We start from the raw sequence: 25,002 nt of genomic DNA, 5'->3' as shown, positions 1-25,002 counted from the left end.
CAGTGCAAGGAGAGCATCCTTAAGGGTTAAATACTGGGGGGGAGGGGGGAAGTGAATTGGGGAGGGGGTGCAGATCATCGTGGGAGGGGGGCTGGTGGGCGCCGGGGCTGAGCCGCGCTTGTCTCTCCGCAGGCCGAAGGTACGGACGGCGGCGGTGAAGGAGGAGGAGGAAGAGGAGGAGGAGGAGGATGAGGCCGAGGAGCGCGGCGTGACCGTGCGGCGGGCGGCGGGCCAGGGCTCGCACGCTCCAGCGCCGCGTCCGCCCGGCTCGGCCCGCCCCCCCCGAGCCCTCTGAAGTGAGGGTGGGTGTGCGGGGGGAGCAGCCGTGCTGGCGGCCGGCCCAGCCCCGGCTTCCCCGCCTCTATATAAACACACATTGACTTTCTTTTTTTACTCAAACTCAACATTGAGAGGGGCTATACCCAGCAGCCCTGCCTCCCTCTTTACTAAGTCTGGTGAAAAGTCTGGGGCTAACAAATAACCGGCATATAGATATATATATATTTATAGAGATATATTTATATATATATAGATGGAGATATAAACCGATCTGTTTCGCTCCGTGTGTATAGATACATATATATAGCTATTTAATTCTTCCATCTCTCCAGGTCGTGGCTGACTTATTTTATGATTTTTTAATATTTTTTTAAAATCTCGCTCCTTTTTTTTTTCTTTCATTTTTTTCCCCTTCTGGTGTGTGTGGCTTTGCCTTGAAAGCAAGCGAAAGCCAGAGCATCTGCATTTGGACTTTTTGGGGGTCTTTTTCTTTTTTTTTTTCTTTCACTCCGGGTTGTTCTTTTTTTTTTTTCCTTTTTTCTTTTTTTTTTTCCCCTCCCGAGTTTTTGGCTACTCAGTTGCCCCCACCCCCTTCTTTTGGGGTCTCCTAGTTTTTTCTCCCCCCACCCCCCTTTTTGTGTTGTGTGGGGTGGTTTTTTTCGCCTGTGTCACTCTGTCAAGTTTATTCCAAACAAGAACAAAGTTTTCAGACAGGGACAGAGGAGAAACTGCTTTTTGGGTCCCCCTTTTCTTTTTTCTTTCCCTTTTTTTCCCACCCCTCCCCTATTTTCCTGTTGTTTTTTAACCTGCCAGCGGAGAGGGGGCGAGCCCGGCCCCCCCGCCCAAGGACCCCCCAGGCAGCCCTTAGCGTGTGCTCCGCAATCTCCCTCTTTTTTTTTTTTTTTTTTTTTTTTTTTTTTCTCCCCGTGCGTGCGTGTGTGTGGGTGCGAGTGTGGTGCCTGTCAAGGGGCTGTTTCTCTCCCCACCCTCCTCCTCCTCCTTCTTCCAAATATGCTTTTTGCAAGTTTTGATCTCGTCTCGGCACTGGCTACCCTCGCGGCGTGCTTGGTGTCACTGACTTTGCTGCTGGCCGTGTCCCAACAGCTGTGGCAGCTCCGCTGGGCTGCCACCCGCGACAAAACCTGCAAGCTACCAATCCCTAAAGGCTCTATGGGATTCCCTTTAATCGGAGAAACCTTCCACTGGCTCCTGCAGGTAAGGAGGATTCCCTTCCCTTCCCTTTTCCCTTTTCCCTTCCCTTCCCTCCCTGGAAGGTGGGCTGGGACCGGCGCTTTTTTTTTTTTTTTAAAGGGCTTTTTCTTTTCTTTCTTTTTTTTTTTTTCTTTTTTTTTCTTTCCCTTTCGATTGCATCATGCGGGTTCCCGGCGAGCTGGGGAGGTAGCTGGGGCAGGGGGCTGGTGGTGGCTATGTGGGGGGGACACACCGAGGGAGCACGGCACGGCTCGGCTCGGCTCGGCTCGGTCCGCCGCGCTGCGCTCCCCGGCCGGGCGCTGCGGGGCTGCCCGGTGGGGTCTGCTTGCTAGCGGGGAAGCGGCGGGGGGTCTCCGCCGTGCTGCCAAAAATCTTTTCTCCACACACCCCCCTCAGCCTAAATCCTTAAAAAATAATAAAATAAAGCCGAGGGTGGGAGGTAGCCCCGGGGTGCGCTGCCGCTCCGGGTCGGGGGTGGCTGTGGCTCCCCGAGTCGTGCCCCCCCCGGCTCGCCCGTGCAATGGGGTCCCCGTCCCCCATCCCCGTCCCCTGGGCTGCTCCCGTCGGGTTCTCAACCCGCCCGGCTCGGGTCCGGTCCTGGGGGAAGCCCGCGGAGGTAATCGGTAGATTAACCCGGGATTAACCTTGCTAAATGCTGAACAGCGGCGGGCGGAGCGGGATCCCCCCGGACCGCGTTGCGAGGGTGACTGCCAAAAAAAAAAAAAAAAAGAAAGAAAAAAATGATAAAAATAAAGAGAAAAAATATATTTAAAAGAGAAAAAATACTAAAACAAAAAAAAAAGGGGCGGGGGGGGAAGCGAGGAGAGGAGGCAGGAGGCGGCCGGGGGTTGTCCCGCTCCGGGGGGGGGCCGCGGGCCGGGCTGGGGGCACCCCTGGGGCTCGCAGCATCCCAGGAGGGAACCCTCGAAGAAAATGAGTCCGAGGGTTTCCCACCCGCTCCTCCCTGGGCGGGATGAAAATCACGATCCGCGAAGAGGAGCCTGGCGAGGATGCTCCCGCCAGCGAAGGTCGCGTTTCATTGACGGGACCGCCGAGGGGATGGCGGAGCCCGCGGCCGAGCAGGGCAACCCGGTCCCGGCTGGGAGGGCTGCGGTGTCCCCCGGTGTCGTCCCCCCCCCCCCTCCCCCGCCGCCGGGGAAGCCCCGGCACGGGAGCCCGGAGCGGCAGCTCCGCTCCCCGGCCGGCCCCCTCCCCGCCAGCGGCGCCGAAGGGGTTAACCGCACGCTCTCAATAGGGCTTTATTTTTTAAAGAAATTTATCAGATTTTTACAGGGGGACCAGAAAAGGGTTCTCGCTTTTCCACAGGCTCCGTCCAAACAGAGTCCAGGGCTAAAAATACAAAATTTTGTATAAATTGGACTCCATTCGAAACTTCTGCCACATAAAGGTCCTCTTTGTGCTGCCCTGGAAATGGTGTACAAATAACTCTTTATTAATGCCACAAAAAGGACTTTAATTATATTTACGGAGATCAAGAAACAGGGTCACCTGAACATCTGAAATTCACAACCGCGCTTTTGTTTCAAAATAAACACCCGCGCTCCCAGCCCAGCGCCGGGGCGCGGAGCTGCCGCGCTCGCAGCTATTATCCCCGCTCGGGATGGTTTTTTTGGGGGGGACACCCCCCCCCGCTCCTTCGGCTCCATCCACCTCCTCGCCGACAAAAGCCCCCGGAGCATGTGGGAAAGTTATTAAACCTTCTCAAATCTGGAGATTTACTCAGGCAAATTGCAGCCTTTCGAGTAAATTCAGCCTGAGCGGGAAAAAAAAAAAAAAAAAAAAAAAAAGAGAGAATGGGAAAAAAAAGGGGGGTAAGGGGGGGAAAGGTTAAAAAGTGCCAGGGGAGGTAAAGGTAGAAGTGAAAGGGAGGAGGAGGAGGAAGGGGGGCGAAGGGCGCGGACTCCCGCCGGGGCGGCTGGAGGAGTGGGCGCGCCGCGGGCAGCGCCGGGCGCCCCGTCGGAGGGAGCCGGGCTGTGCGCGGGTGGGATGTCGGGGTTACCCCGCCCCCACCCCCCCCCCGCGGCCGGGTTGCCCCCCCCCCTCCCCATCTCCCCCGGCTGCACCGTGGGGATCCCCACGCGTTGGTGCGGTGCGCGGAGAGGCCGTGCCGTAACACCACCCCAACCTGTGCTCCCCTCCCCCGCCCCCCCCCTCAACCGCAGGGCTCCTGCTTCCAGTCTTCCCGGCGGGAGAAGTACGGGAATGTCTTCAAGACGCACTTGCTGGGGCGGCCGCTGGTGCGGGTGACGGGCGCGGAAAACGTGCGGAAGATCTTGATGGGGGAGCATCACCTGGTGAGCACGGAGTGGCCGCGCAGCACCCGCATGCTGCTGGGCCCCAACACTGTGGCCAACTCCATCGGCGACATCCATCGCCACAAGAGGAAGGTGAGCGTCCCACGCGAGACCGGGAAAGCCGCGGGGGAAGGGGGTGGGGCGTGGGTCCGCACGTAGGGCGGGAGAACACCTTCCCTTCTTCCCTCTCGTCCGCCTCTCCTTCCTCCCTCCTCCTCTCCCCGCAGCCCCCACCCCCCAGTGCGTGGGAGGCAGGCCCCGCGTGGGCGCTCCCCCCACCTCGTGTCCGCGATCGATGCCTTTGAGGAATTTAAAAGGGCGATGGGGAGGAGAGAAGGTGAACGGGGAGGGGGGTCACAGGGGAGGGCTGCTCTGCAGGTTGCTGCTGAGGGTGGAGGTGCTGCCCCTCTCCACCCATCACCCTACGGACACCCCCCACCCCACCCCCCCCGCAGCCGGGGACACGCGTGGGGGGCGCTGCCGTGCGCGGAGCAGCGAGAGTGGGCCCAGAGTGCTCTTAAAAGGGCGATGAGGAGTGAGGGCACAGCGCGGCATGGGGGCGGGGGGGCAAAGAAGCGTGCCCCCCGCCCCCCCCCCCGGCCTTTTCCATGCTCCACCACGGGGGTGTTGCAGGAAGACCCCGTGGGGTTTGTGCTTCCTGGGGGGGGGGGGGGTGTCGTGGTGCTGAGCATTGCATTGGATTTCAGGGAAACTGGGGCGCTGGTGGGGGTCCCTGAATGAAGTGTATGTGGAGGGAGACGGACACTGAGCTGGTAGCAGGGGGGTGCTAAGCCCCTCCTGGGGTCTTGCCTTGCCTCACCTCCTCGGTGGTCCTGGGGTCAGAGCCTCCTTACAGGCCCCAGGGCAGGGCAACCTGTTTTTGGGGCTCTGTGTGTGTGTTGAGCCCAAGCAGATGTGGGGGATCATCCTCTTGTCCCCCCATCAGCAAAGGTGGTGGCAAAGGTGATGCAGGCTGGTGTGGTGGCATGGATGGTGGCTTTTGCATCCCATCCTCCATGGGACAGGCTCTTTCCCAGCTTTGGGGCAGGCAGTGGGTTTGGGGTGAAGGTAATGTTCCCCCCCTCTGTCTGTGGTGCGGAGATGGCATCAGTGGCACAGCCAGTGTGGTACCCAGCACCAAGAGTCTGTCCCAGTCCCTGCCCTGAAGCAAGGTCTGCTCTCGCTCCCTGCTCCAGCAGGATTTCCTATTTTGGGGTATATATGGCTACAAAATCCCTACCAAACCCATTGCTCACTCTTTTATCCCGGGGGAGCAGACGAGAAAACAAACACCACATGACACCTATTAGTCACATTTCTTAATGCACTGGTGGCCAGGACTTGAGCGATACCACAAGAAACGCCGTGTCAGTCCCTACCCGAGACCAGGGTAAACGCAGTGTTTGCAATTACCTGTTTGCTTGGGCTGCTTTTTTTTTATTTTATTTTTCTTTAAGGAGGGAGACATTTTTTCCAACCTTGCTGTCAAAGAGAAAGGGTGATAGTTCATGGGGCTCCCTCCAACACGGAGCATAATTTGCGGCAGGAGAGGTGCAGGGGAACAGGCAGTGATGTGCTTTGCTTCAGCAGCAGGAGGAAGGCAGCAGTTTTGGCTCCGATTTATTTCCCATTAACGGAGGGTTAAGCAGCAGCAGCCACCAGTGATTTGAGGGTGCCTCTATGCTCCTTCGCTGCTGCTTTTATCTTCTGCACAGCAAGATAATTTTTTGCTACTGAAAAGTGGGTAGCTGAAGGCCTTTGGTTGCCATCACGTTAATAAAACCGCGGAATTCTGACCTCAGGAACAGACACTGGGGAGGCGAGGAGAGCGTGTGTTATGGGAATGGGGTCATGGAAAAGGGAGGCCTGACCTTTGTGGTATCCTGATGGACTTATAATTTGTACCACAGCTCAGATGGGGAGTGCCGGCACCAGCAAGGAGAGATGCCAGCAGCATAGAAGGGGTAGAGCCTCTTTCCCTTGATATTCATACCCGATGTTCTCACTTTTGCTGTTTTTTCCTAGTGGGAAATATATGTCCCACCCTAAGCAGTGAATCCCAGTGTTTTCAGGTTTTTCTGAATCCAAAGGCTGGTCTGGATCCCCATTCTCTTCCTCAAAGCCCTTTTGCCTTCCAAATTTTTGGCATCACGAGTGATCCCAAGCTGGCAAGGATCCTAATTCCTGCCTGAGGGACGGCCCAAAACCTCTTAAGAACAAGCATTCTGATAAAACGCTGTCCCAGGATGACCCTTGCTCCTGCATGCACACCTTGCCACTGCTTTGAGCTCTGGTGTATTTGAGAGCAAACACCTTCCCTGGATCAGTGGGGCTGGGAATGCTTAGAGTAGCTAATTATTTTTTAAGCTTTCTCTTTCAGCAGCATGAGGTTGGGTACACCGGGCTCAGCTGGTTCCCTTCCCTTCGAAAACGGGAGGTTATTCTGATTCCTTCACTTGGTCTCCTCTTAATTACTATTTTCACGGAGCTGAACATCTCATGCGTCATGCACCCTTGGGTGCTCCCTGAGCCTGGCAGCTGCTTGGATCACCTTTTCCCCTACGTAAAACCATCCCTCACCCTGGACCGCATGAGTTGCGCGTGCAGAGATAAGGTGAACCTGCTTCTAATGGGAATAAAATAGATCATTTTATTCTTGTTGAGATTGCGATGACCAGATTAAAGTTTTTTCCAGGCCAGGTGCATTCTACCAGCAGAAATTGCTGGCGTCTTTTAAGTTCATTAGCCCTGAGCTTTTGTTGCTGTTAAATGGCATTGACTTTTAACTCTCCCCGCCCTGCTGCTGAGGCTCTGAGGTGTGAGGAGGAAGCATTAGATTTAAGACTTAAGCTTGCTACTTCTAGGTGGAAGTTTTTCTTTCAGATACCTGGTTTGTACCTTCCTCTTGAACCTCTGAGGAACTGAGCAATGAACTTGTTGGCAGAAGGCAGCGTTTTTTTTCCCAGAATTAGCCAACTTTCATAGTAAGGATGCTAGCATTAATAGAAATCTTGAAAGAATCGGAGCAGTCTGAAAGCTCCATGCAGAAGAGCAGCAGTATTTCCTAGGAAACCCTTTAGGTTGTTGATAATTCAGTGTAGAGCATTGTAGAGCTTTCTGGAGTGAAGAATTCCACCTCTCAAATTCTGTTTTCTACCTCATCTCTAAGCTTGAGCCTTTGCTTCCTTTTAAGTGGTTTCTCCTTCTCTGGCCTTGCCAGAAAATTGTACATGAGGTATAATTTCTCATGAGGTTGCTTGCAGCACAGGATGCTGGCCAACACAAGGAAAGGCAGAGTGTGAAACCCCGTGTGCTCACCCTCTGCTGCGATTCCATCCATTGGGGTCAGCTCTAGCTCTTGTTCCACCAACCCTTACGTGGTCACCACCTGTGATAAATCCTTGCCGTCTTTCTAAAAGCCAGTGGAGTTGCACTTATTTGCAGCAGTGCTGGCAGATACTCTTTCATCATTCCCTGGCAATCGAGCCATGGTCTCTCTCCTCTTGATGGGACAGATTGCCACTGAGATGTGAAGACGGGCTCTAGCAAAGAGCTTCAAACCCAACATGTTCTTACATGATGTTTCTGGTAGCTTGCCATTGAAATCGGCTGTTTTGCTGGCCATGTGTTGTGAAGCTTTCCAAAGAGTTTTAACTCTTCAATGTAATTTTGAGATCAGTGAATTGCAGCTATCGCCACTGCATCTGCTGTAGGAGACTTTGCCCTTGGTGGTGACAGGATCAGAGCTGGGCTGGACAACTGAGTCTCCGGAGATCTTCTCTTTGGCTTGCTGTTTCCCTATCTCAGCTTCTTTTCAGAATCTTGTATGGATTCAGTATCTCCTTCCATAAAGTGGCTGAATATCCTTGTCTCCATCCCTGGGCTACCAGAAGCTTTAATCCCAGAGGTGTTGATAAAGGACTCCAAGAGGCGCATGCCAAAGGTGCTCAGGAGGAACAAAGCCATATTAACACGCCGGTAGCTATGGCAGCTCTCTCTTTTCCCATCCTCTATTTATTAAAGCTCCCCCGCAGGAAACTGTCAAAGTTAATATAAATTGAAGAAAAATTCGCCCTTTGGGGAAATGAACTCTCCAATTATTAGAGGGGGAGTCTCTGGGTGTAAAGTCAACTTTTCATGGGGACGTGACAGCAGGGCTGGGAGCAGGGCTTGCCTGCACAAGGGGTATCGCTTTATTGCAGATGTCATCAGCGTTGGCTCTGTCCTTTGCCTGAGATGAAGCTGGTCGATAAGAACAGTTTACAAGTAGTAAACAAAAGCAACCCAAAACTCCTCAGCCACCCTCCTGAGATAAATATCTACCAAGAGGCTGTGACTGCTGTTGGGTCATGGAGTTTATGTTGATGTCAGAGAAGGATCTGGGCCACCCGTGCTGCAGCTTGTTCCTCCATGGTGGCATCTTTGTCTCAAAATCACCTTGCAGGTTGCTGGCAGGAGTAGCCACGTTACTCTTGCACCTGGCCTGAGCATGGGCATGGCTTTGCTCTGGCTTTTTAGTGACAGATCCCTGTCTCTCCCCATCACGTGAAGGATGCACATCATCCCCTGCAGTCAGACGTGACGTTCCAAGGGAGGCGAGTGCCTGCTCTTCTACAGTAACTCATTGGGAAGGGGTGACTGGGGACAGTGACCGGCTAAGGGTGCTCCTTGCTCCATGCTCCGGTGCTCTCCCCATCCTGCTCTTGTTTTGGTGGCACAGCCACACTACCTCTGCCATACCCTGTTCCTGGCTGTTCATCTTGCCCTAGATCTTTCCTTGTAGGCATCTCCAGTTCCCTTTTCCACCCATGAGCTCCCATTTCTACCAGTGAAACCCCAGTGAAATCACTGCAGTCGCTCCAGATTTACCACGTGTGTCTTTTGAAGTGTCGATCCCTGGGTCAATACGAGCTGTCAGGAAGACAAAGCAAATCTACTCTTAGGCACGGTGATAACGTTGGCTCTGGTTTTATGGGATGTAAGGCCAGTGGGAAGCTGAAGTTCAGCAAACAGGGAGGGAGGCGCTCCTGTGCCTCTGCCCGTGAGGGACCCCAGCATCTCAGTGGAGAAGGAAATGGGAATTGGAAATGGCCAGGACACATGGTCCTTAGGTTTTAGGTCTAGACTGAGCAGTGCCTGGGGCCAGGAAGGAGTTTCCCCGTGCAGGATACGCACTGCCGGCACGGGTGTGCTATGGTGCGTGGGGAAGGTGGGACTCAGACTTTCCTCAGAAGCATCCAGCCTTGGCAGAAAAGTGCTGGACTTGCTGGGGCCATGCTCTGTTCCAGCATAGTAATCCCAAAATAGGCATAGCTGGCTTAAGAAAGAATAAAATAAAAGCAGTCCGTGGGCTGGGTAGACATCCTAGACCTGGAGACTTGAGGAGGAAGCAGACAGTGGTGCAGAGAAATGGCCTGTTTTGTCTCACTGTCCAAAACTACATCATTCATTAACACACCACAATTAATGTTCTGCCTCGGAGGCATACAAGTGTTGAGCTTATTAGCACCAAGTAGAAAGGTCTGAGGCTTTAATATAGTTTGCAAGAGGATTAAGAACACAAAAGGGGCCATAAATTTACAGCCAAATATAAACCAGCTGCTGTGGGCTGGACTGGGGGGAGGGGGGGGGGGCGGGGGGAGGGAGGGAAGGACGGAGATGAGGGAGAGGGGCGGGAGGAGGAAGGAGGGATGGGAGGCAGCGGGAACATACCTTTCTCACTACAAAAAAATCCTGACCCAAGTTGTAGAGAGGGTTTTTTTAGGGTTTGGAGGTTTTTTTTTCCTTGCATTTCCACCCAGCCCCACCACTCTCCTTCGTGAGACTTGTAAATCCCATGGTGAAAAAGAAACCATTCCCTTCCATCCAAGCCCCCTCACCCCCCCCTCAATTGTATCAGTCAGCTCAAGCAGGCTGGATTGCAGCTGCCATCAGCTGGCTCACCTGCAGCCCTTCCTCAGCGTGTCCATGTCGGGCTGCTGCCCTGTAAGCTTTAATCCATGGGCAAAAGCCACTGGGGCCGGAGAAAAGGCTTTCTTTGAAGGAGTAGGGCTCCCGCTCGCGGTCTTGGGGAAGAATTTGTCAGCTAGGTTGGCTCATTGACTTTAGACCAAATAGTGCTGTCATCTACAGTGGTGTAAATCCAGAGTAATTCCAATGGATTAAAAAAAAAGCAAAGCCCAGGCGCTCCTGGCTGAAAGACAAATTTCATGTGTTTTTCATAGCACCTTCCACCCCAAAATGCCCCGCAAGCTCAGACCCTGCTTTGAGAAGCTGTACTGTGTCAGGACGTGGTCACAGCCCAGGAGCTGTACGATACTGTGAACTGAATTTCTTTCCCGTGGGCTTTTCTACCTTTCTGTGGCATTGGGGATGGAAGTTGTTGGATGTCCTGTGTGGGCTGCAGTGCTCTGTGCTGGGTGGAACTGCAGCCTGCAGCCCATGGCTCTGCATGGGTCCAGGGTCTACTTCAGAGCGGGATCAGGGGAGGCCAGGAGCTAATCCCAGAGATGGGGGGGGAGATTTTCAGGTTCAGGATCCGTCCTACATTGTCTTTGTGTAGCTTTGGTTTTCTATGCATCATACTCCACCCTTCCAAGCAACTCGAGCAATCTGCTAAGTTGAAATTCGTAATATCCTGCCCATCCCTCTGGGGACTGAGTGCTTTGCTTCAGGTTAATGATGCTCTCCATCACTTCTCAGGTGGCACTTCTACCCCTGAATATATCTCTCTGTCAGACAGCTTGCTCTTCAACTTCCTATTCCTCAAGTTTGTACGGTGGCCTTGGGTCACCTGAGCCCTTGTCATCTCCTCCCTCAGCTTGGTTTAAAGCTCAGAAGAGGTCTTGCTGATAGTCTGTGGGAGCTCTCGCATGGATACGCAGGCACACCTCTGCGCTGTCAGGTGTGTGCTCATCTCCATATGATGCATCGAGGTCTCGCAAGACCTTACTCAGGATTTTGGCAGCAGAGTTGCTGGGGGAAACACTTCTCCAAGAGTCTTCCCCTGTTTTTGCCAAGACACCATGTGTGCTCAGAAAGGCATATTTATTTCACCTTTGGGAGGGGGTGGGCTGTGTCATGGGGTGGGTGTTTCCCTCTCATCTCCTCTGTGAGTGTGGCCACCCCACATGCTCTGCTCTGCTCCCCACTTGTGGAACACTTGGCAAGACCAGGGACTAAGTGCTCCCATGGAAGAGCACTTGAGGCTGGTTTCTTTGTCAAGTCTGGTTTTGTCTCTAGAGTCCGTGCTCTGGGTTACTTAAATGCATGGAGTTCCTTCCCTTTGGTCCCTCCTCCATGCTCCAGGAAGATGCACGGGGTCAGCAGAAAGGGGATTTTTCTCCTAATATTTCTCCTCCATTGGCTCCACAGTGGTGGGCAGGGCAGTATCCCTCCTGCCTGGACAAGTTGCTTTCCTCCTCTTTAGCTCTGGATAGACTCTCCTCTCCACACCACAGATCTGGGATTTAGTTTGTGGTCCAAACCCAAATGGGATAGCCCATCCCAGTTCGATCCGGCCCTCTGCCACCGATGAATGGCCTCTCTGACCATGCAGCAGTGTGCCTGGTGGGTTTGTGGGATGGTCCTTCTCCTTGGCTCCAGCCAAAGGCACTAGCCACAGGCAGGGTGTGTGCGTGCCCTGTTGGACCTCTTCTTGGCCAGCTGATCCCACCTTTCTAATCCCTTCTGGCTGGACACGGCTCCCATTTCTTTGCCACACTATCTGTTGATGTGATATCTTCTTTCTCTCTCCCTCCCTGTGTTTGATTCCCTCCTTGAAGAGCGGTGACAATACGTAAGGTGAATTTGACTCTCCTCAAATGCGCTGGTTCCTTATGAGTAAATAGGGGCACTTGGAGCAGTGCTTCAGAGGTGGTGGAGGCATGCAGATGCTGAAGAACCGCTGTCTGCCAAGGTAGCCCCGTTAAGTGGGGTAAGAAGCCTACATAGCTGGTTCCATTTTGGTAGTGGTGGCAAGTTTTTTTGAGATGTGAGGCAGTTTTGAAGAGGGAGGTGCTGAGACAGATGTAGGGTGGCATGCTTCTTCCTTGCTCTCCCCAACAGCCTGGGCATCACAGGCCCTCTAACCTGATAGCCTGTTAAAGGGGTTTGGATCAAAAGTGAAATCTCCCATGCCATGTGGAGGGTTTGTAGAAGAGATGCTTGGACATGGAGATTTTTGATCCATGGGGAAATGGGGTGCTTGGGCTTGTTTTTATTCTGAACTTGAGAGGAAATATGAAATGCTAGAGTTTCTTACAACCCTAAATGCTTACCAAAAAAAAAAAAAATCGAAAAATTAGGGGTATGGGCAACCATGAAAGGTGCATGGTCATCATGATGTGGCCCAAGGATGCAGAAATGATCTTTACATTTTTTTCCAGCACATTTTTTTGAGAATCATTCGAATTTCAGTGAAACTTTTTTTTTGCAAAGGCACTCCATTTCTTATCTTCAGCTGGGCCTAGTTTGGAGACTCGAGCTACTGTAACCAGACTCCCTTTGGAGATGGATTGCAGTATTCATGGGGCTCTTGCTTTTCTCCCTGGGAGAGGCTGCTGCTCCCCCAGGACACCGATGCTCCTGACCTGCCCTCTGTATGCAGTGCTGTGCTTTGATGGGCAAACCCAGCATTGCTCATTCTGTGTGTCTGGGAGCTGAAACTTTTGGCTTTTCCCTCCGTACGGGCCTGGATTCCTCCCATGATGGAGCATGGCAGGAGACTGTGGAGTGGTCCATGTGTTCTATTTTCCAATTACAGCATAGGGAGAAAAGGGATCAACTCTTTGATGTCTGCCTGTGAAAGGCAAAGCTCTTCATAAATAGATGGCAGACTGTCAGGGCAGCAGTGGGGTTTTGTGGAGGTCCTCTCCTCTTTGCGGTGCCTTGCATAATCTTCACAACTTTTTTTTTTTTGCTGTGTTTTTCCTTTGCTCATGCTCTTGGTACCAGGGCAGCCTCTTGCCCATGAGCCTTCTCATCCTGCTCCAAAAATATCACAGTTTACAAGCCCGCTGGAGCATGGCAGTGGGCTCCATGTCTGGCAGGTCCATGTCTGATGCTGGAGAGAGGCAGACATTCATTATAATGTGGCGACAGGATGGCGTTGGGACAAACGCTGCCTGTTCTTTTGAAACATAGGAAGAAATAGTATGTCTCGAGGTTGAGACATTGCTTTGGATGCTTCCTGACACATCCTGCCGGCCAAACCACCAGTGGGTGCCAAATTGGTTCATGAAAACATCTCCATGCTCATCGTGCCTTTGTTTGGTCGGGCCAGCAGCTCTGGCTGGCGTGGACTGGATGAGACGCAGGTGCCTGATCCCAAAGCATAAGTTTTCCTCCTGGAGGGGTGGAAGAAGAAGCTCAGTTCCCTCTTTGCCATGCTGATGTGCTGGGCAGTAGTAGGGGAACTGCAGGTTGGGGATGGCAAAAGGCAGGGGCTGAAGCTGGTGCTTGGGCTGGGAAAGCTTGGCCAGCACCAAGGAGGGGTAACACAATTAAAAGTATTGTCCCTGCTAAGTTCTTTCCACCCTGGCTGCCAAACAAAGCCTTTGCTACACATGGAAACACTGTGCGTTGAAGCTCAGGGCCCTTCACTTGAATGTCCTCTCCTCTTCGGTGTGGTTTAAGGATGGAGCTGGGCTACTTTCTAGCCAGGACTGGGGACAGTTCACTGTCACACAGGGCTGGATCTGTCCAGGAGATCCTGGAGCTGAGACACTGAGAAGGAGTTTTCTGCTTTAGGAAAACCATAAATCTTTAAGTATCCTGTTTCCACTGTGAGGTGGATTCAGAAGTTTCCAGCCAGGCTCTCTGGGTGGTGGTGTCTCCCTCAGCACAGGGCGAGTGCATGTGTGTGTGGGTGTAAATGATTGCCCTCAGACAGAGCAAATCCCCAGACTTGTCTTTTTTTGAGACATATCAAAATGTCAGAAAAAATGGGGGCTCTTTCCAGCATCCCCCAAAAGTCCTGGCCACTGTCCTGGCACTGCCACTGAGGCTACTTGGCCAGACCCCCACCATGGCTGGGCTATTACATCTTGGTGTTAGCAAAGCCGAGCATCCCCTTAATGATGACCTTGCCTCTTGGCATCTCTGCAGCAGCTTGTTTTGCACCGATGCTCCTTGTTGCCTGGTCTTGCTCCAGCGAGCGGCCGAGACGTTCGGTCCGACTTCACTAGAGGGCGCAGGAATTTTAGGCTAGAAACGCGCGGAGGTTTGTCCGGGAAAGTTGGCTGCCTTTTCCTCCTTTTTAATCAACTGGAAAGATGCAGGGTTGAACTGGAGGTGACTGGAAGGGGATCCAGACTTGTGTCTGGCTGGGGAAGGATCCACTGACATCTGGGATTAGGCGGCGTGGAGCGCAGTGGCGGCGAGCGGACGGGACGTTGCAGCGAGCCGGACGTGTGGCTGGGAGCTGCAGGCTCCAGCAGGCCGGGGATGCAGCTGGCTGGGGCTGGAGGAGCCTGACGGCAAAAGGACAGCTCAAGAAAGAGCAAAAAGATTTTACCCCCCACCATTAACCCCCTAGTGCTAAATGCTCCCCCTTTGACCTCTGTAGGGGCTCAGTCTTCTCTTCCTGAGGGTCCCCCTCCTCTGTGCCTTCTCTGCACATCACTCCTTGGGACGGGCACTCTCCTCTTCAGAGTCCAGCTTGGTCTGCAGGGTGTGGGTCCAGCCCCGGGCTGGGCTTTTGCACCACTGCAGCACTTTTCCATGGTGAGACAAGAGGCATTCCTTGGGCTGCTGTACTTTTTGCAGGGTGCAGGGGGTCCCCAAGCACTTTGGGAGATGCGGGACAGAGCTGGAGGAGGAGGTCCCAGCTCAGGAGCCCCAGCTCAGGAGCCCCAAGGGCCACCTCCATCGGGATGGTGGCTCCAAGCAGGGCTGCAGGCTCGGTGTTCCTTAAGCAGAGGCTGTCCCCTCAACGGGTCTGCTTTCAGCTGGAGAAACTGAGTTATGGGAAGCCTCTGGGGAGAGCGGGGTGATTCACTGGGAGCCTCTGTCCTTACCCCACCTCCCCAGCATGGATAAAGGGCAGATGCCAGCCAGATGGGAGACGTGGGTGTCCCTTCGCTGGCCCCACTCAGGAGGTCCTGTCCAATCCCTGTGGAGCATCTCGTGGCTGCCAGCGCTCCTCCAGCTGGCACTCCCTCAAAGCCTGGTGTCCCGCTCATGGCCATCAGTAGCCGGCCCTTTCTCAACTCCCTTCATACCTTCCCCAGGCAGCTGAGGGACTCAGCTTTAACACCTCCAGCTTTTCTTTTCCAAGAGGCTGCTTTTTCACTCACCCCCTCACACACGCAGGTCTGCCTGAGCATCGTTTCCCTTTTCAAGCTTAAAAATAGCTTGTGAAGTGCAGAGAGGTGGCAGAGAGGCAGCAGCCACACCGTCTCACGCCCTTGCCGTGATCTTGCTGCCCCGCTGTTCATTCATTCATTCCTCCGCTCCGTTCATTCATGCCTCTGCTCTGCGTAGCCATCTGGGGACAGCTGTCTGTCTGCAGGCGGATCTGTTTGTTGGTCTGCTTGCATTTTCTTTCCCATCCCTCCTACCATCCCATTTGGGTGCTGATATTTCCGTGGGGAGCCTCTGAGCCCTGCCCCACCGTGTATCGTGTGATGAGCTTTGCTCAGGGCTCAGCCCGAGCCCGGTGCGTTATGAAGCAGCTCTTGTCGAGCCTCCTGCCCAGGGCTGCGAGGGGACAGAGGTGTTATTTCACCAAACAAACTCCCAGTGAACGATGTGCATTAGCAATGAGGGGTCGCAGCCAGGAAAATATTACCTTTCCCTTTGAGTGCTGACTGCGGAGGAAATTCTCACATTTACAGCTCCAGTGAGTCCGGCGCTCATGGAAAGAGGGGGTGGCTTTGATTTCTCTCCTCTTGTTGGTTTGATAACTTCACAGCCCCCCCACCGTGCACTGAGCCCCCCCGGGAATCGGCCACCGGTGGAGGCTATGCAGGCTTGCAGCTCCCTCCTTGGGAGCCTGTTTTAATTTGATTTTCCTGGAGGCCTGGCATGTGGTGGTGTGTGTGTGCCTACTGCCCTGTGTGTGTGTGTGTAGGTTAATAAAAAATAAACAAACAGCACTTTTTCCTCTGGTGCACTCTGGGAGGGATGCAGCAGGGATGCCGAATGAAAGCGTGTGCTGTGGGCTGCACCGGGGAGGGCTGAAGGGACATTCCTGGCATTGCTGAGCTCCTCGTGCAACGTGGGCCCTGGCCCAAATTGGAGTAAGGAGCCGTTAGCATCGGGGGCCTGGGGAGGCCCACTCCCGCACAGTGTTTACTTGCAGAGCTTAAATTAATACTGTCTGCTGACATCAGGCCTTTTTTTCCCCGGTTTCCCAAGGAAATGAGCCGTGTGTGATTGCCACCTCTGTGTACGTGTGTGCTTTCTTCCCCACTTGAACCCCTGTCTAAGTTCAGCCAGTTTTCGCAGAGATCCTAAATGCCTCAAAATAATTATTTTCCTTAATTTTTTATGTATATTTAAAAAGGATGGTTGATGGGTGGGAGAAACTGCCAAGTCTTCCCGTGGAGAGACAAGCTTGCATGCGTCTGTGTGCGTGCACAACAGTAATGTTAGATACTAGAGAATCCCAGTGGAAGAGGTGTATTAGTAGCATCCAGATCCTGGGGTGAATGTAACTGGGAGGCATGAGACACGAAGCTGGCTCCATCCTTCCTGCCACGCACAGGATGAAGCATTTCCTCCCATCTCTGGTTTGCACCCTGTTACTGCCTGTCATCTGTGGTGGCTGTGGTGGGGATCAGCCTGTGGAGGATCTGTCAGCTGATGTCCATCAACCCTTTTAGGCAGCTGTTTTAGGAATCGGTGATTCTGGATGATGGGTTCTGGATGATGATGAGTCCTCTGCTCCATGCAGGAGACCTGTGATGTCCATTTTTGTGGGCAGAAGCTGGTTACGGGAGAAGGCAGAGTAGGGTGTTGGGGCTGTGTAGAAATCTCCACTTGCTTTCTTTGGCAGGTTTTCTCCAAAATCTTCAGCCATGAGGCACTGGAGAGCTATCTCCCCAAGATCCAGCTTGTGATCAAAGACACCCTTCGGGCCTGGAGCAGCAACCCTGAGTCCATCAATGTCTACCATGAGACCCAGAAGCTCACCTTCCGCATGGCCATCCGTGTCCTGCTGGGCTTCCGCATCCCCGATGAGGAACTCAACCGCCTCTTTGAGGTCTACCAGCAATTTGTGGAGAATGTCTTCTCCCTGCCTGTGGATCTGCCCTTCAGTGGCTACAGGAGGGTAAGAGATTTTGGCTGAGTCCTCCACCAGCTGATAACACTAATCTTACATCAAAGGGATGGTGGCTAATCCAGCCTCTACAGGTTCTCGGAGGGATGTCTTCTCACCCTCTCACTTCTAGAAGTGAGTTCATTTTGGGCTACAAAGTCCTGTTTCAGTAGAGTGGAGAAGAAGATCCATCCATAGGTTTTTAGAGCACTAGGGACTTTGCAGTTTGATGCAAGGCAGGATACAGTCAGGACTTGCCCAGATTTAATGCATCATTTTTCCTCACCCATAACTGGCAGTTTTGCTGTGTTCTTTTCTTTGTGGGACCCTTGTCCTGTTAATTCCCTCCTGTCCTCAGGGTGAAACAGGTCAGTGGACCTTCTAATTCTAAGAACTGTTCTCGTTTTCTGATGAATGGTGCAAAATGAAAACAACAAAAACTGCAAACAAAAAGATAGTATTTTTTAATAGGGAACTTTGGTAACAGAAACATGGGGTTTTAAAATTTATTTTTGTGATGATCACTGCAAATTTTATTACCGTTATTTGACCACATGAATGACCCCAAACCATCTGCAGCCCTGAAGCATTTGCAGCAGCAGGTTAGCCCGGTGCAGCTGTGCTCAGATAGGAATTGCTTTACTGAGACCAGGTGATAAAATTGCTTGGAAAGCCCATTACGGTCCTGGGAAGAGGATCCTTTCAGATGAATTGACTTTCCTTTGAGAGACAATTTTCCCAGGGTTTGCCATACATCCCAGGGTGAGCCGGAGGCCTGTGAACTGGTGTAGTACTGGGGCTCCCACATTATACCTATCATTTGCACGTAGGTGCTGATTACTCTTGCCTGTAATCTTGGCCACTCGGGACTTGCTCCTCCTGGCCAGGGAACAACTTCAGCATCTTTATACTTCTCTTTGAGCATCTGCAATTACAGTTGTATTACTTAGGCCTGTTGTCCTGAGCATGTCTCCAGCTCCTGGGGACTCTGGGCTGGGGATGGTAGTGCTAATGTTGTGTCCTATGTAGTCTGATGGCTCCCTGCTCCACAGGGCATCCGGGCACGTGAGACGCTGCAGAAGGGGCTGGAGAAAGCCATCCAGGAGAAACTGCAGAACACACAGGGCAAAGACTATGCTGATGCACTGGACATCCTGATAGAGAGTGGCAAAGAGCATGGCAAGGAGCTAACCATGCAGGAGCTGAAGGTAAAGATCTTCTCCATGGTCACCTGGTGCTCACTGTGCTCCGAGCAGGGACTCCCCAAAGAGCAAAGTGTAAGCTGCTGCAAGGAGAATTTTTTAGGGCAGACCTGAGATGGTCAGTGAGAGCTGGGGGGCCACAGTGTGTTGCTGGAGCTGCAGGTGAATCTTGGTCTGGGGGCTTATGGTGCCAACAAGCTTTCCTATGGGACATATTTGTTTGCAGATCATGCTCAGCCCTTTCTTAAAAGCATTTCCAGGGAAGACCAGAAGACTGTACAAGTTTGCTGAAACTTTCAGCCTTGACCAGCTTCATCCCTTGACCCATGCAGTTTTGTAGTGCCTCCTTTGCAGGGCATATGAGCCCTCGGCAGGTTATCTGCAGCAGGGTAATGGCATAACTTGTCATTCATGTGCTATCAAAAGCCATTCCCAGCGTTTTTTCTCCTGCCTCTCTGATCCATAGCATCTTCCAAGGCTGTGTGGGAAGCTCCCTATGGTGGGTGTCCAAGACCTGTGCCTGCACAAGAAGGGACCTTGCAGTTAGACGTGACCAGGCTGGAGAGCTGCTGGGGAAAAAAATGCCCCACAGCAGCCTGTGTGCCTGTCCCTTGACATGCCATGGCTGCTGGCCTGTCTGTCCATCCTGTTTCTTACTCTGGGTTTGCTCTTGTCTTTCAGGATGGCACCCTGGAGCTCATCTTTGCCGCCTACGCCACCACTGCCAGTGCCAGCACCTCTCTGATCATGCAGCTTCTCAAACACCCCCGGGTCCTGGAGAAGCTGCGGGAGGAGCTGCGCAGCAAGGGCATCCTCCACAACGGTTGCATCTGCGAGGGCTCCCTCCGGCTAGACAATATCAACAGCCTCCACTACCTGGACTGCGTCATCAAGGAGGTGCTTCGCCTCTTCACCCCCATCTCTGGGGGGTACCGGACAGTGCTGCAAACCTTCGAGCTGGATGTGAGTATCACCATCTCTCTGGGATGTGGCTGCACCATGAGCTCCCCATAATAGCCTTTTACATGATGTTGCAAAGCTTGCTCAAGCCTGGGTTAGATGAGACATCAGGGAGGACAAATCAGGTCCTGCTGGTGATGGGAGTGGAATTGCTCTGGATTCAGAGGAAAGTGATGGGATCTGGCCTGTGGCAGGGAAGGGATGCACTCAAGCTGTCAAAGAGGAGACAGGCGTGATGCTTTAAAGAGCAACTTGTGACAAAGTTTGACGCCAAAATCTGAACTGGGGTGTGACAAGGGAAAGGTTTACTGCAAAGGGCATCCCCAAGCTGCTGGATGACAGGCACATTACTCACTGCAATGGCTGGAATTTCCTACTAGCAAAACAAAATCTTGAGACCTGGCTTGTTGCTGTAAATCCTACTAATGTAACGATTTGAGTCGGGAACCTTTTAAAGTGCTCAGGGGATGATCAATCCACTCTGTTTCTCATTGCCCAGGCCCTGACATGTGCGTTGGGCGTGTGGGGCTGACAGCCAGCAGGGTGTGAGCAAAGCCATGGGATGCTCTGGGGAGGACTGGCTGGCATATGGCACAGCACAGGCATGAGGAAAGCTGCTTCCCCTTGCTTGGTGGCAGTGGAGCACCAGGGGATTACTGGTAGGTGGCTTCTGCCAGTGATTGCAAAGCAAATAAATAGCAACGGATCATCTGGTGGGTCCCAGGGACAGAGGCAGAAATAAACTCAGGATTCCCATCTCCCAGCCCTTTGCACTGTGCTTTCTGGTTTTCTTATAAATCTGCATCACGCACAAGTAATAAACTCAAAGAAAATACAGAAAAAGCAGACAAAGCCAAATGGTCTTATCTTGTCCTCCTGCTCCCTCTCCCTTTACAGTAGGGTTGACTTGCTCTGGTTTTCTCTCCACCCCTTCCCTCTTCTCTGCAGGGTTTCCAAATCCCCAAAGGCTGGAGCGTGATGTACAGCATCCGGGACACCCATGACACTGCCCCTGTCTTCAAGGACGTGGATGTCTTTGACCCCGACCGCTTTGGGCAGGGTCGAAGCGAAGACAAGGATGGCAGGTTCCACTACCTCCCCTTTGGAGGAGGCGTACGGACCTGTCTGGGCAAGCACCTGGCCAAGCTATTCCTCAAGGCGCTGGCCATTGAGTTGGCCAGCACCAGCCGCTTTGAGCTTGCCACCAGGACTTTCCCCAAAATCACCCTGGTGCCCGTGGTCCACCCTGTCGACGGCCTCAAGGTCAAATTTTTTGGACTGGATTCCAACCAGAACGAGATCCTGACAGGGACAGATGCCATGCTGGGGGCAACAGTGTAAAGCCCATGCTGGCAGTGCGAGGGATGGGCGGCCAGGGGACAGAGGGGTGGGGTGGGGGCAAGGGGACGAACAGGAGGGGAGGAGAGAGGGACGAGAAGCTTCTCCACGATGCTTGCTTCATAGAGCCTCCAGGTCGGGACCGCTTTCTCCACCAGCGAAGCTGCCAAAACCCTTCTGCTCTTCCCGTGGGGCGTGGAGAAGGTTGGGGTGTCGTCGTGTGTCTTGTTTCATTTGGAAGGAGGAAGAGTTGCAAAACCCGGGTTGAGCTGGGATCCATACACAGTATCTAAATATTATATATATATATATATAAATATATATAAAACATTTCTGCTGCGAGGAGGAGCACCGCAAAGGCCCGACTGTGGGAAAGGCTTTGGAAATCAGCCGATGATCAGAGGTCTGGCATCCCAGGGTAGCTCTCGGGTGGCCTCTGATCTTTTTTTTTTAACAGTGTTAAATTAGCTGGTGATAACAGTGTTTCATTTTTGAGTTGGCGTGTTGTTTTTTGGGTTTTTTTGTTTGTTTTTTTTTTTTTTCATTTGTTTGGTTGTGGTTTTTCTGGGGGCGTTGGAGGCTTTCCTTGGTGAGGGAGAGATGAGCAATGCCCATTCCTGTGCCCTCTCCCACTGGTGCTGGGGCAGGCTGGGGAGAGGGCTGCTGTTTCGCCTCCGCTGCGGGACCGAAAAACCCTGTGGTGTCTTGTCCAGGGCTGAATGGATGGTGAACCATTCCTCTGAGGCCTCGGACAAGTGCATATTTGCATTTTGCAAAATGTATTTTGCATTTGGGGCTCTGGGGGTGTGTGTGTCCTTTTTTCCTCGTTGAGTTTCCTGCTGCTGCTACACAGCCTGTGTGCATCCATTCCCTTGCCACAGCCCCTCACCAGCCCCTTTCCCATGCAAAGGAAGCCTTTTTGAGGGCATTTGTGTGCCTTTGCTCTCCCCAAAGGTGCAGGCACCAGCATCAGAACTGCATGGCCCCGCTGACCCACCGCGGCTCTGTGAACACTGGGGCACTGAGCAAAGCCGCCCCGTGCAGAGCTGCTCACTTCAGTGCGTCCTCTTCCACGGGAGGCATTTGCATTAAAGGTGATCTCTATAAATAAGTCAACGTACGCATTGTTTGTCTTGTGTTTGGGTTTTGTTTGGTGATGGGAGAGCTCGGCAGGAAGGAGAGCAAGCGGTGGGCTCCTTGCAGCTGTCTGCCCCATCCCACCGCTAACCCAGGAGAGGTGCCCTGCCCAAAGCTTCTCCAGCACAAGCAAGCAGCCACCAAGGTATCTTGCATTTGATTTGCTGGGTCGGTTTATTTTATTTTATTTTTTGCATGCAAGAGGCTTCTGGGTTGCGTGTGAGATGGGTGGGTTGTGTTGAAAGTGAACACAGCCTCGCATGTAGGTGCAGAGCAAAAGCTCTCCGAGTGCCCCGGCAGGTGTTTGGTTCAGACCAGAGCCAAGCACGGGGCTGGGAGATCCCTCTCTGACTTGAGGTATCTCTTCCCAGCCTGCCCAGCCCAACTCCTCTCCCATCTCTTGCCCTCTGAGGTGGAAAAGAACACAAGGACCATGGCTGAGACCTCTCCTAACCATGATGGGAAAAGATCTTGTGCTTGGGTGGGCAGCTTGGCTTTCAGCTTTAAGGGTGTACAGATAAGTCAGAGGGGTTGAAATAAGAAAGGCGAAGCGGCAGATGCGGCTTACCAGGTTGCTTTGCAGGTTGTGCTTTTGACGAGTGGGTGCCTCTTTGGAAGGTCGAAGGAAGTGTGAAGTGAGCGATGGTGATGGCTACCTTTGCCAGCCTGTCGTCTGGTGGGGGCAAGGAGGAGGGAGGCAGTTTTTTTAGCCAGGAGAAGCACTTGAGATGGGATTGCCGTCAGCCAAGCTGTGAGAAACCCCCCAGGAGCAGCCCGGTGGATGGTCTTTGCTCACACCACTGTGGCATAGCTTGATTTTCAGGTTGATTTAACCTGAAAGAAAACTCCCAGTCTTCTAGGAGATGCCATTCAGATCCAGACCTTTCTTTCTGGTTGGCAAACAACATGCTGAACCCAAAAGCAAGGTCTCAGGAGCTTCTGGCTACGTGCACCATGTCTCTGAAGCAGAGGCTCAGCTAGTTTGCCAGCCTGGAAATTTTGAGTGAAACACCGCAAGCTCAGGCACTGTTGAGATTTCAGGTATTTTCTTTGGCCCTGATGGAGAGAAAAATGTCCCATTGACAAAAGGAGATTAATTGCAATTGAAATCCCAAAAAGCAAAAGAAGCAAAGGAGCACAGAAACCTGAATGCGACAAGAAGGGGTGAGTTTCCCAGGGGCAAGCATTTGGGGAAAGGTAAAAGTGCATGTGAGGGTGTCCATGGTCTTTGTGGACAATGAGCCCTTGTAGGACACAGGGATGGGGACAGGAGGTGGGTGGTCTGCAGGGAGGAGCTGCAGGGTGAAAACCCATCCGAGATCCACTGCCAGGTGCTCCCCAGGAGCTCCCAATTCCATCTGACATCTGTCAAGGGAATAAGACTGTGCTTGGGGGAGAGGAGGCTGAAAAAGGAGAAAGCTGGAGAGGGGAAGGGACAGCAAGGTGAAAAGGTCTGGTTAAAGCTCATGGGGGGCTTCGTGCCACACCGCGGTGAGCCAGAGCTCTTGGGCAGACTTTTCTGAAAGGGCTCGGTCCCACTTGTGCTTATGGGAAATCAGTGAAGGGTTTCGCTGAAATTTTTATTTTAACTTCCAATGTCATTACAAATTGAAAACCAAACATGCTTCTGAGTGAGTGGTTGATTGGAGAGCGGTAATGTAAGATGCATACATCCATTATATATATATGCTTACATCATGTGTATATATAATGTTTGTGTGTGTGGGTATTTAATCTAGGCATAAGTAAGTCATGCTTTTGTTTTTCCATTCCTAACTAATATAACTTGACTAAAAAAAAGTTGCTGCAGTGGGTTTGCAGAGTAAAGCACTTTGAATCTCAGAATTGTTTTTTTTTTTTTTTTCTTAGCACAGTCCAATTTGCTATAATATTATTTTATACACAAATTTTTTTTGTCTGTCTTTATAAACTATTATAAGTACTATTTTTGTTATAATTCAAAATAGATATTTAGTATAAAGTTTTGCTGTTAAATATTTGTTTTTTAGTAAAATATGATTTTTTTTCTCTTTATTGTAAACATTGTCTGGAAAAATATTAATATGTTTTATCACAGTTGTTTTTAATATTAAAAAAAAGAAAAAAGCACTTGTGAGGTTTTTCATTATGAAATTGGTGCCGTGTGAACATGTGTTTCAGTCATGTGGTTTTTAATATGTATATAATATTATGTGTTGCATATTAAAATGAATGTTGTGTATTTTGTGATCTTAAAAAAAAAATAATCCATGTGGCTATTTTATAGACTTCCATAATAAAAAGAGTTGAATCTCCAAACTTTTTGTTTCATATTCATCTGCATCTCCTTTTGAAGGGCTTATGTCCTCCTGGTTTGGGCTCTTAGGGTGACACCCACATCCAGGGAACAGGGACACCTCAGAAGCGGGATTTTTGAACCCCCCTGGGGACCTCAGGGTCTCCATGGCCAGGGTGAGGCCTCACTGGCTGGCACGGATTGAAATACAGGAAATTCCACTTAAAAATAAGAAAAAGCTTTTTTATGGAGGGTGGAGGGGGGGTGGGGGGGTGGCCAAATGTTGAACCAAGTTGTCCAGAGATGTTGTGGATCCTCCATCCCTGGATGTACTCAGAGCATGACTGGACGTGGTCCTGAGCAACCTGACCAAGGTGGCCCTGCTCTGAGGTCTGTCCCACCCTGAGGATTTGGTGAGCTCTAGGATGCCCAGTTTCTGCCCAAAGCTTTTACTTTTCCCCAGCCACAGATGGAGGCTGGACAAGACAGGCAGGAGGGAAGGGAAAGGTGCTCATTTCCAGTTGCGTGTGTGCCCTGGCCCTTGCTGCTGGCTCTTTCAGGAGCTCACAGCCATATTGAGGTGGCACAGGAGAGCGCCGTGGGCCAAAGAACATACACCCAACTACAGATGGTAATGGCAGGCTGGCTGGTGGGCAGGATGTGCATGGTGGACCAGACAAGGCAGGACACACTTCCCAAGGGTAGCCCAGGTGGGAAGGACCCTGTGATGGGCAGCAGACAGGTTGTCTGCAGCCCTCCCATCATCTCCTGTTTGGGCTATTGAGAGATAGACCGCTCCCATAACCAGCTCCTCAGCAAACCTGTGCCCCAGAGTTTTCTTTTAGCAGGGCTTGCTTTGAGCTTTTTAGACCCAAAATGTTTTAGGAACTTTTAGCCCTGGGTGGTGGGATGAAGTGCTTTACACGAGATGTGACAGGACAAGTTAGTGGTGGGAGTTTCAGCTGCACCCACCCCATCCCAGAGTGGAGATGGGGTAGGCTGAGGGTGCTTAGAGTAATT

The 25,002-nt window shown here is 52.1% G+C and overlaps 1 protein-coding gene across 1 annotated transcript; it reads left to right on the top strand.

Moving 5' to 3' along the window:
* The first annotated feature begins 1,209 nt into the window (after positions 1–1,209).
* LOC101913040 (cytochrome P450 26B1) lies at positions 1,210–24,005 on the top strand. Its single transcript, XM_055797425.1, has 6 exons — positions 1,210–1,494; positions 3,675–3,899; positions 16,807–17,082; positions 18,123–18,278; positions 18,954–19,235; positions 20,181–24,005. The coding sequence occupies exons 1-6, from the start codon at positions 1,291–1,293 to the stop codon at positions 20,571–20,573; spliced, it is 1,536 nt and encodes a 511-aa protein (XP_055653400.1). The 5' UTR covers positions 1,210–1,290; the 3' UTR covers positions 20,574–24,005.
* The last annotated feature ends 997 nt before the right edge of the window (positions 24,006–25,002 follow it).

The sequence above is a fragment of the Falco peregrinus genome, chromosome 2 (assembly GCF_023634155.1).
Source record: "Falco peregrinus isolate bFalPer1 chromosome 2, bFalPer1.pri, whole genome shotgun sequence".
Taxonomy (NCBI): domain Eukaryota; kingdom Metazoa; phylum Chordata; class Aves; order Falconiformes; family Falconidae; genus Falco; species Falco peregrinus.
This window is presented reverse-complemented; position numbering and strand designations above follow the sequence as displayed.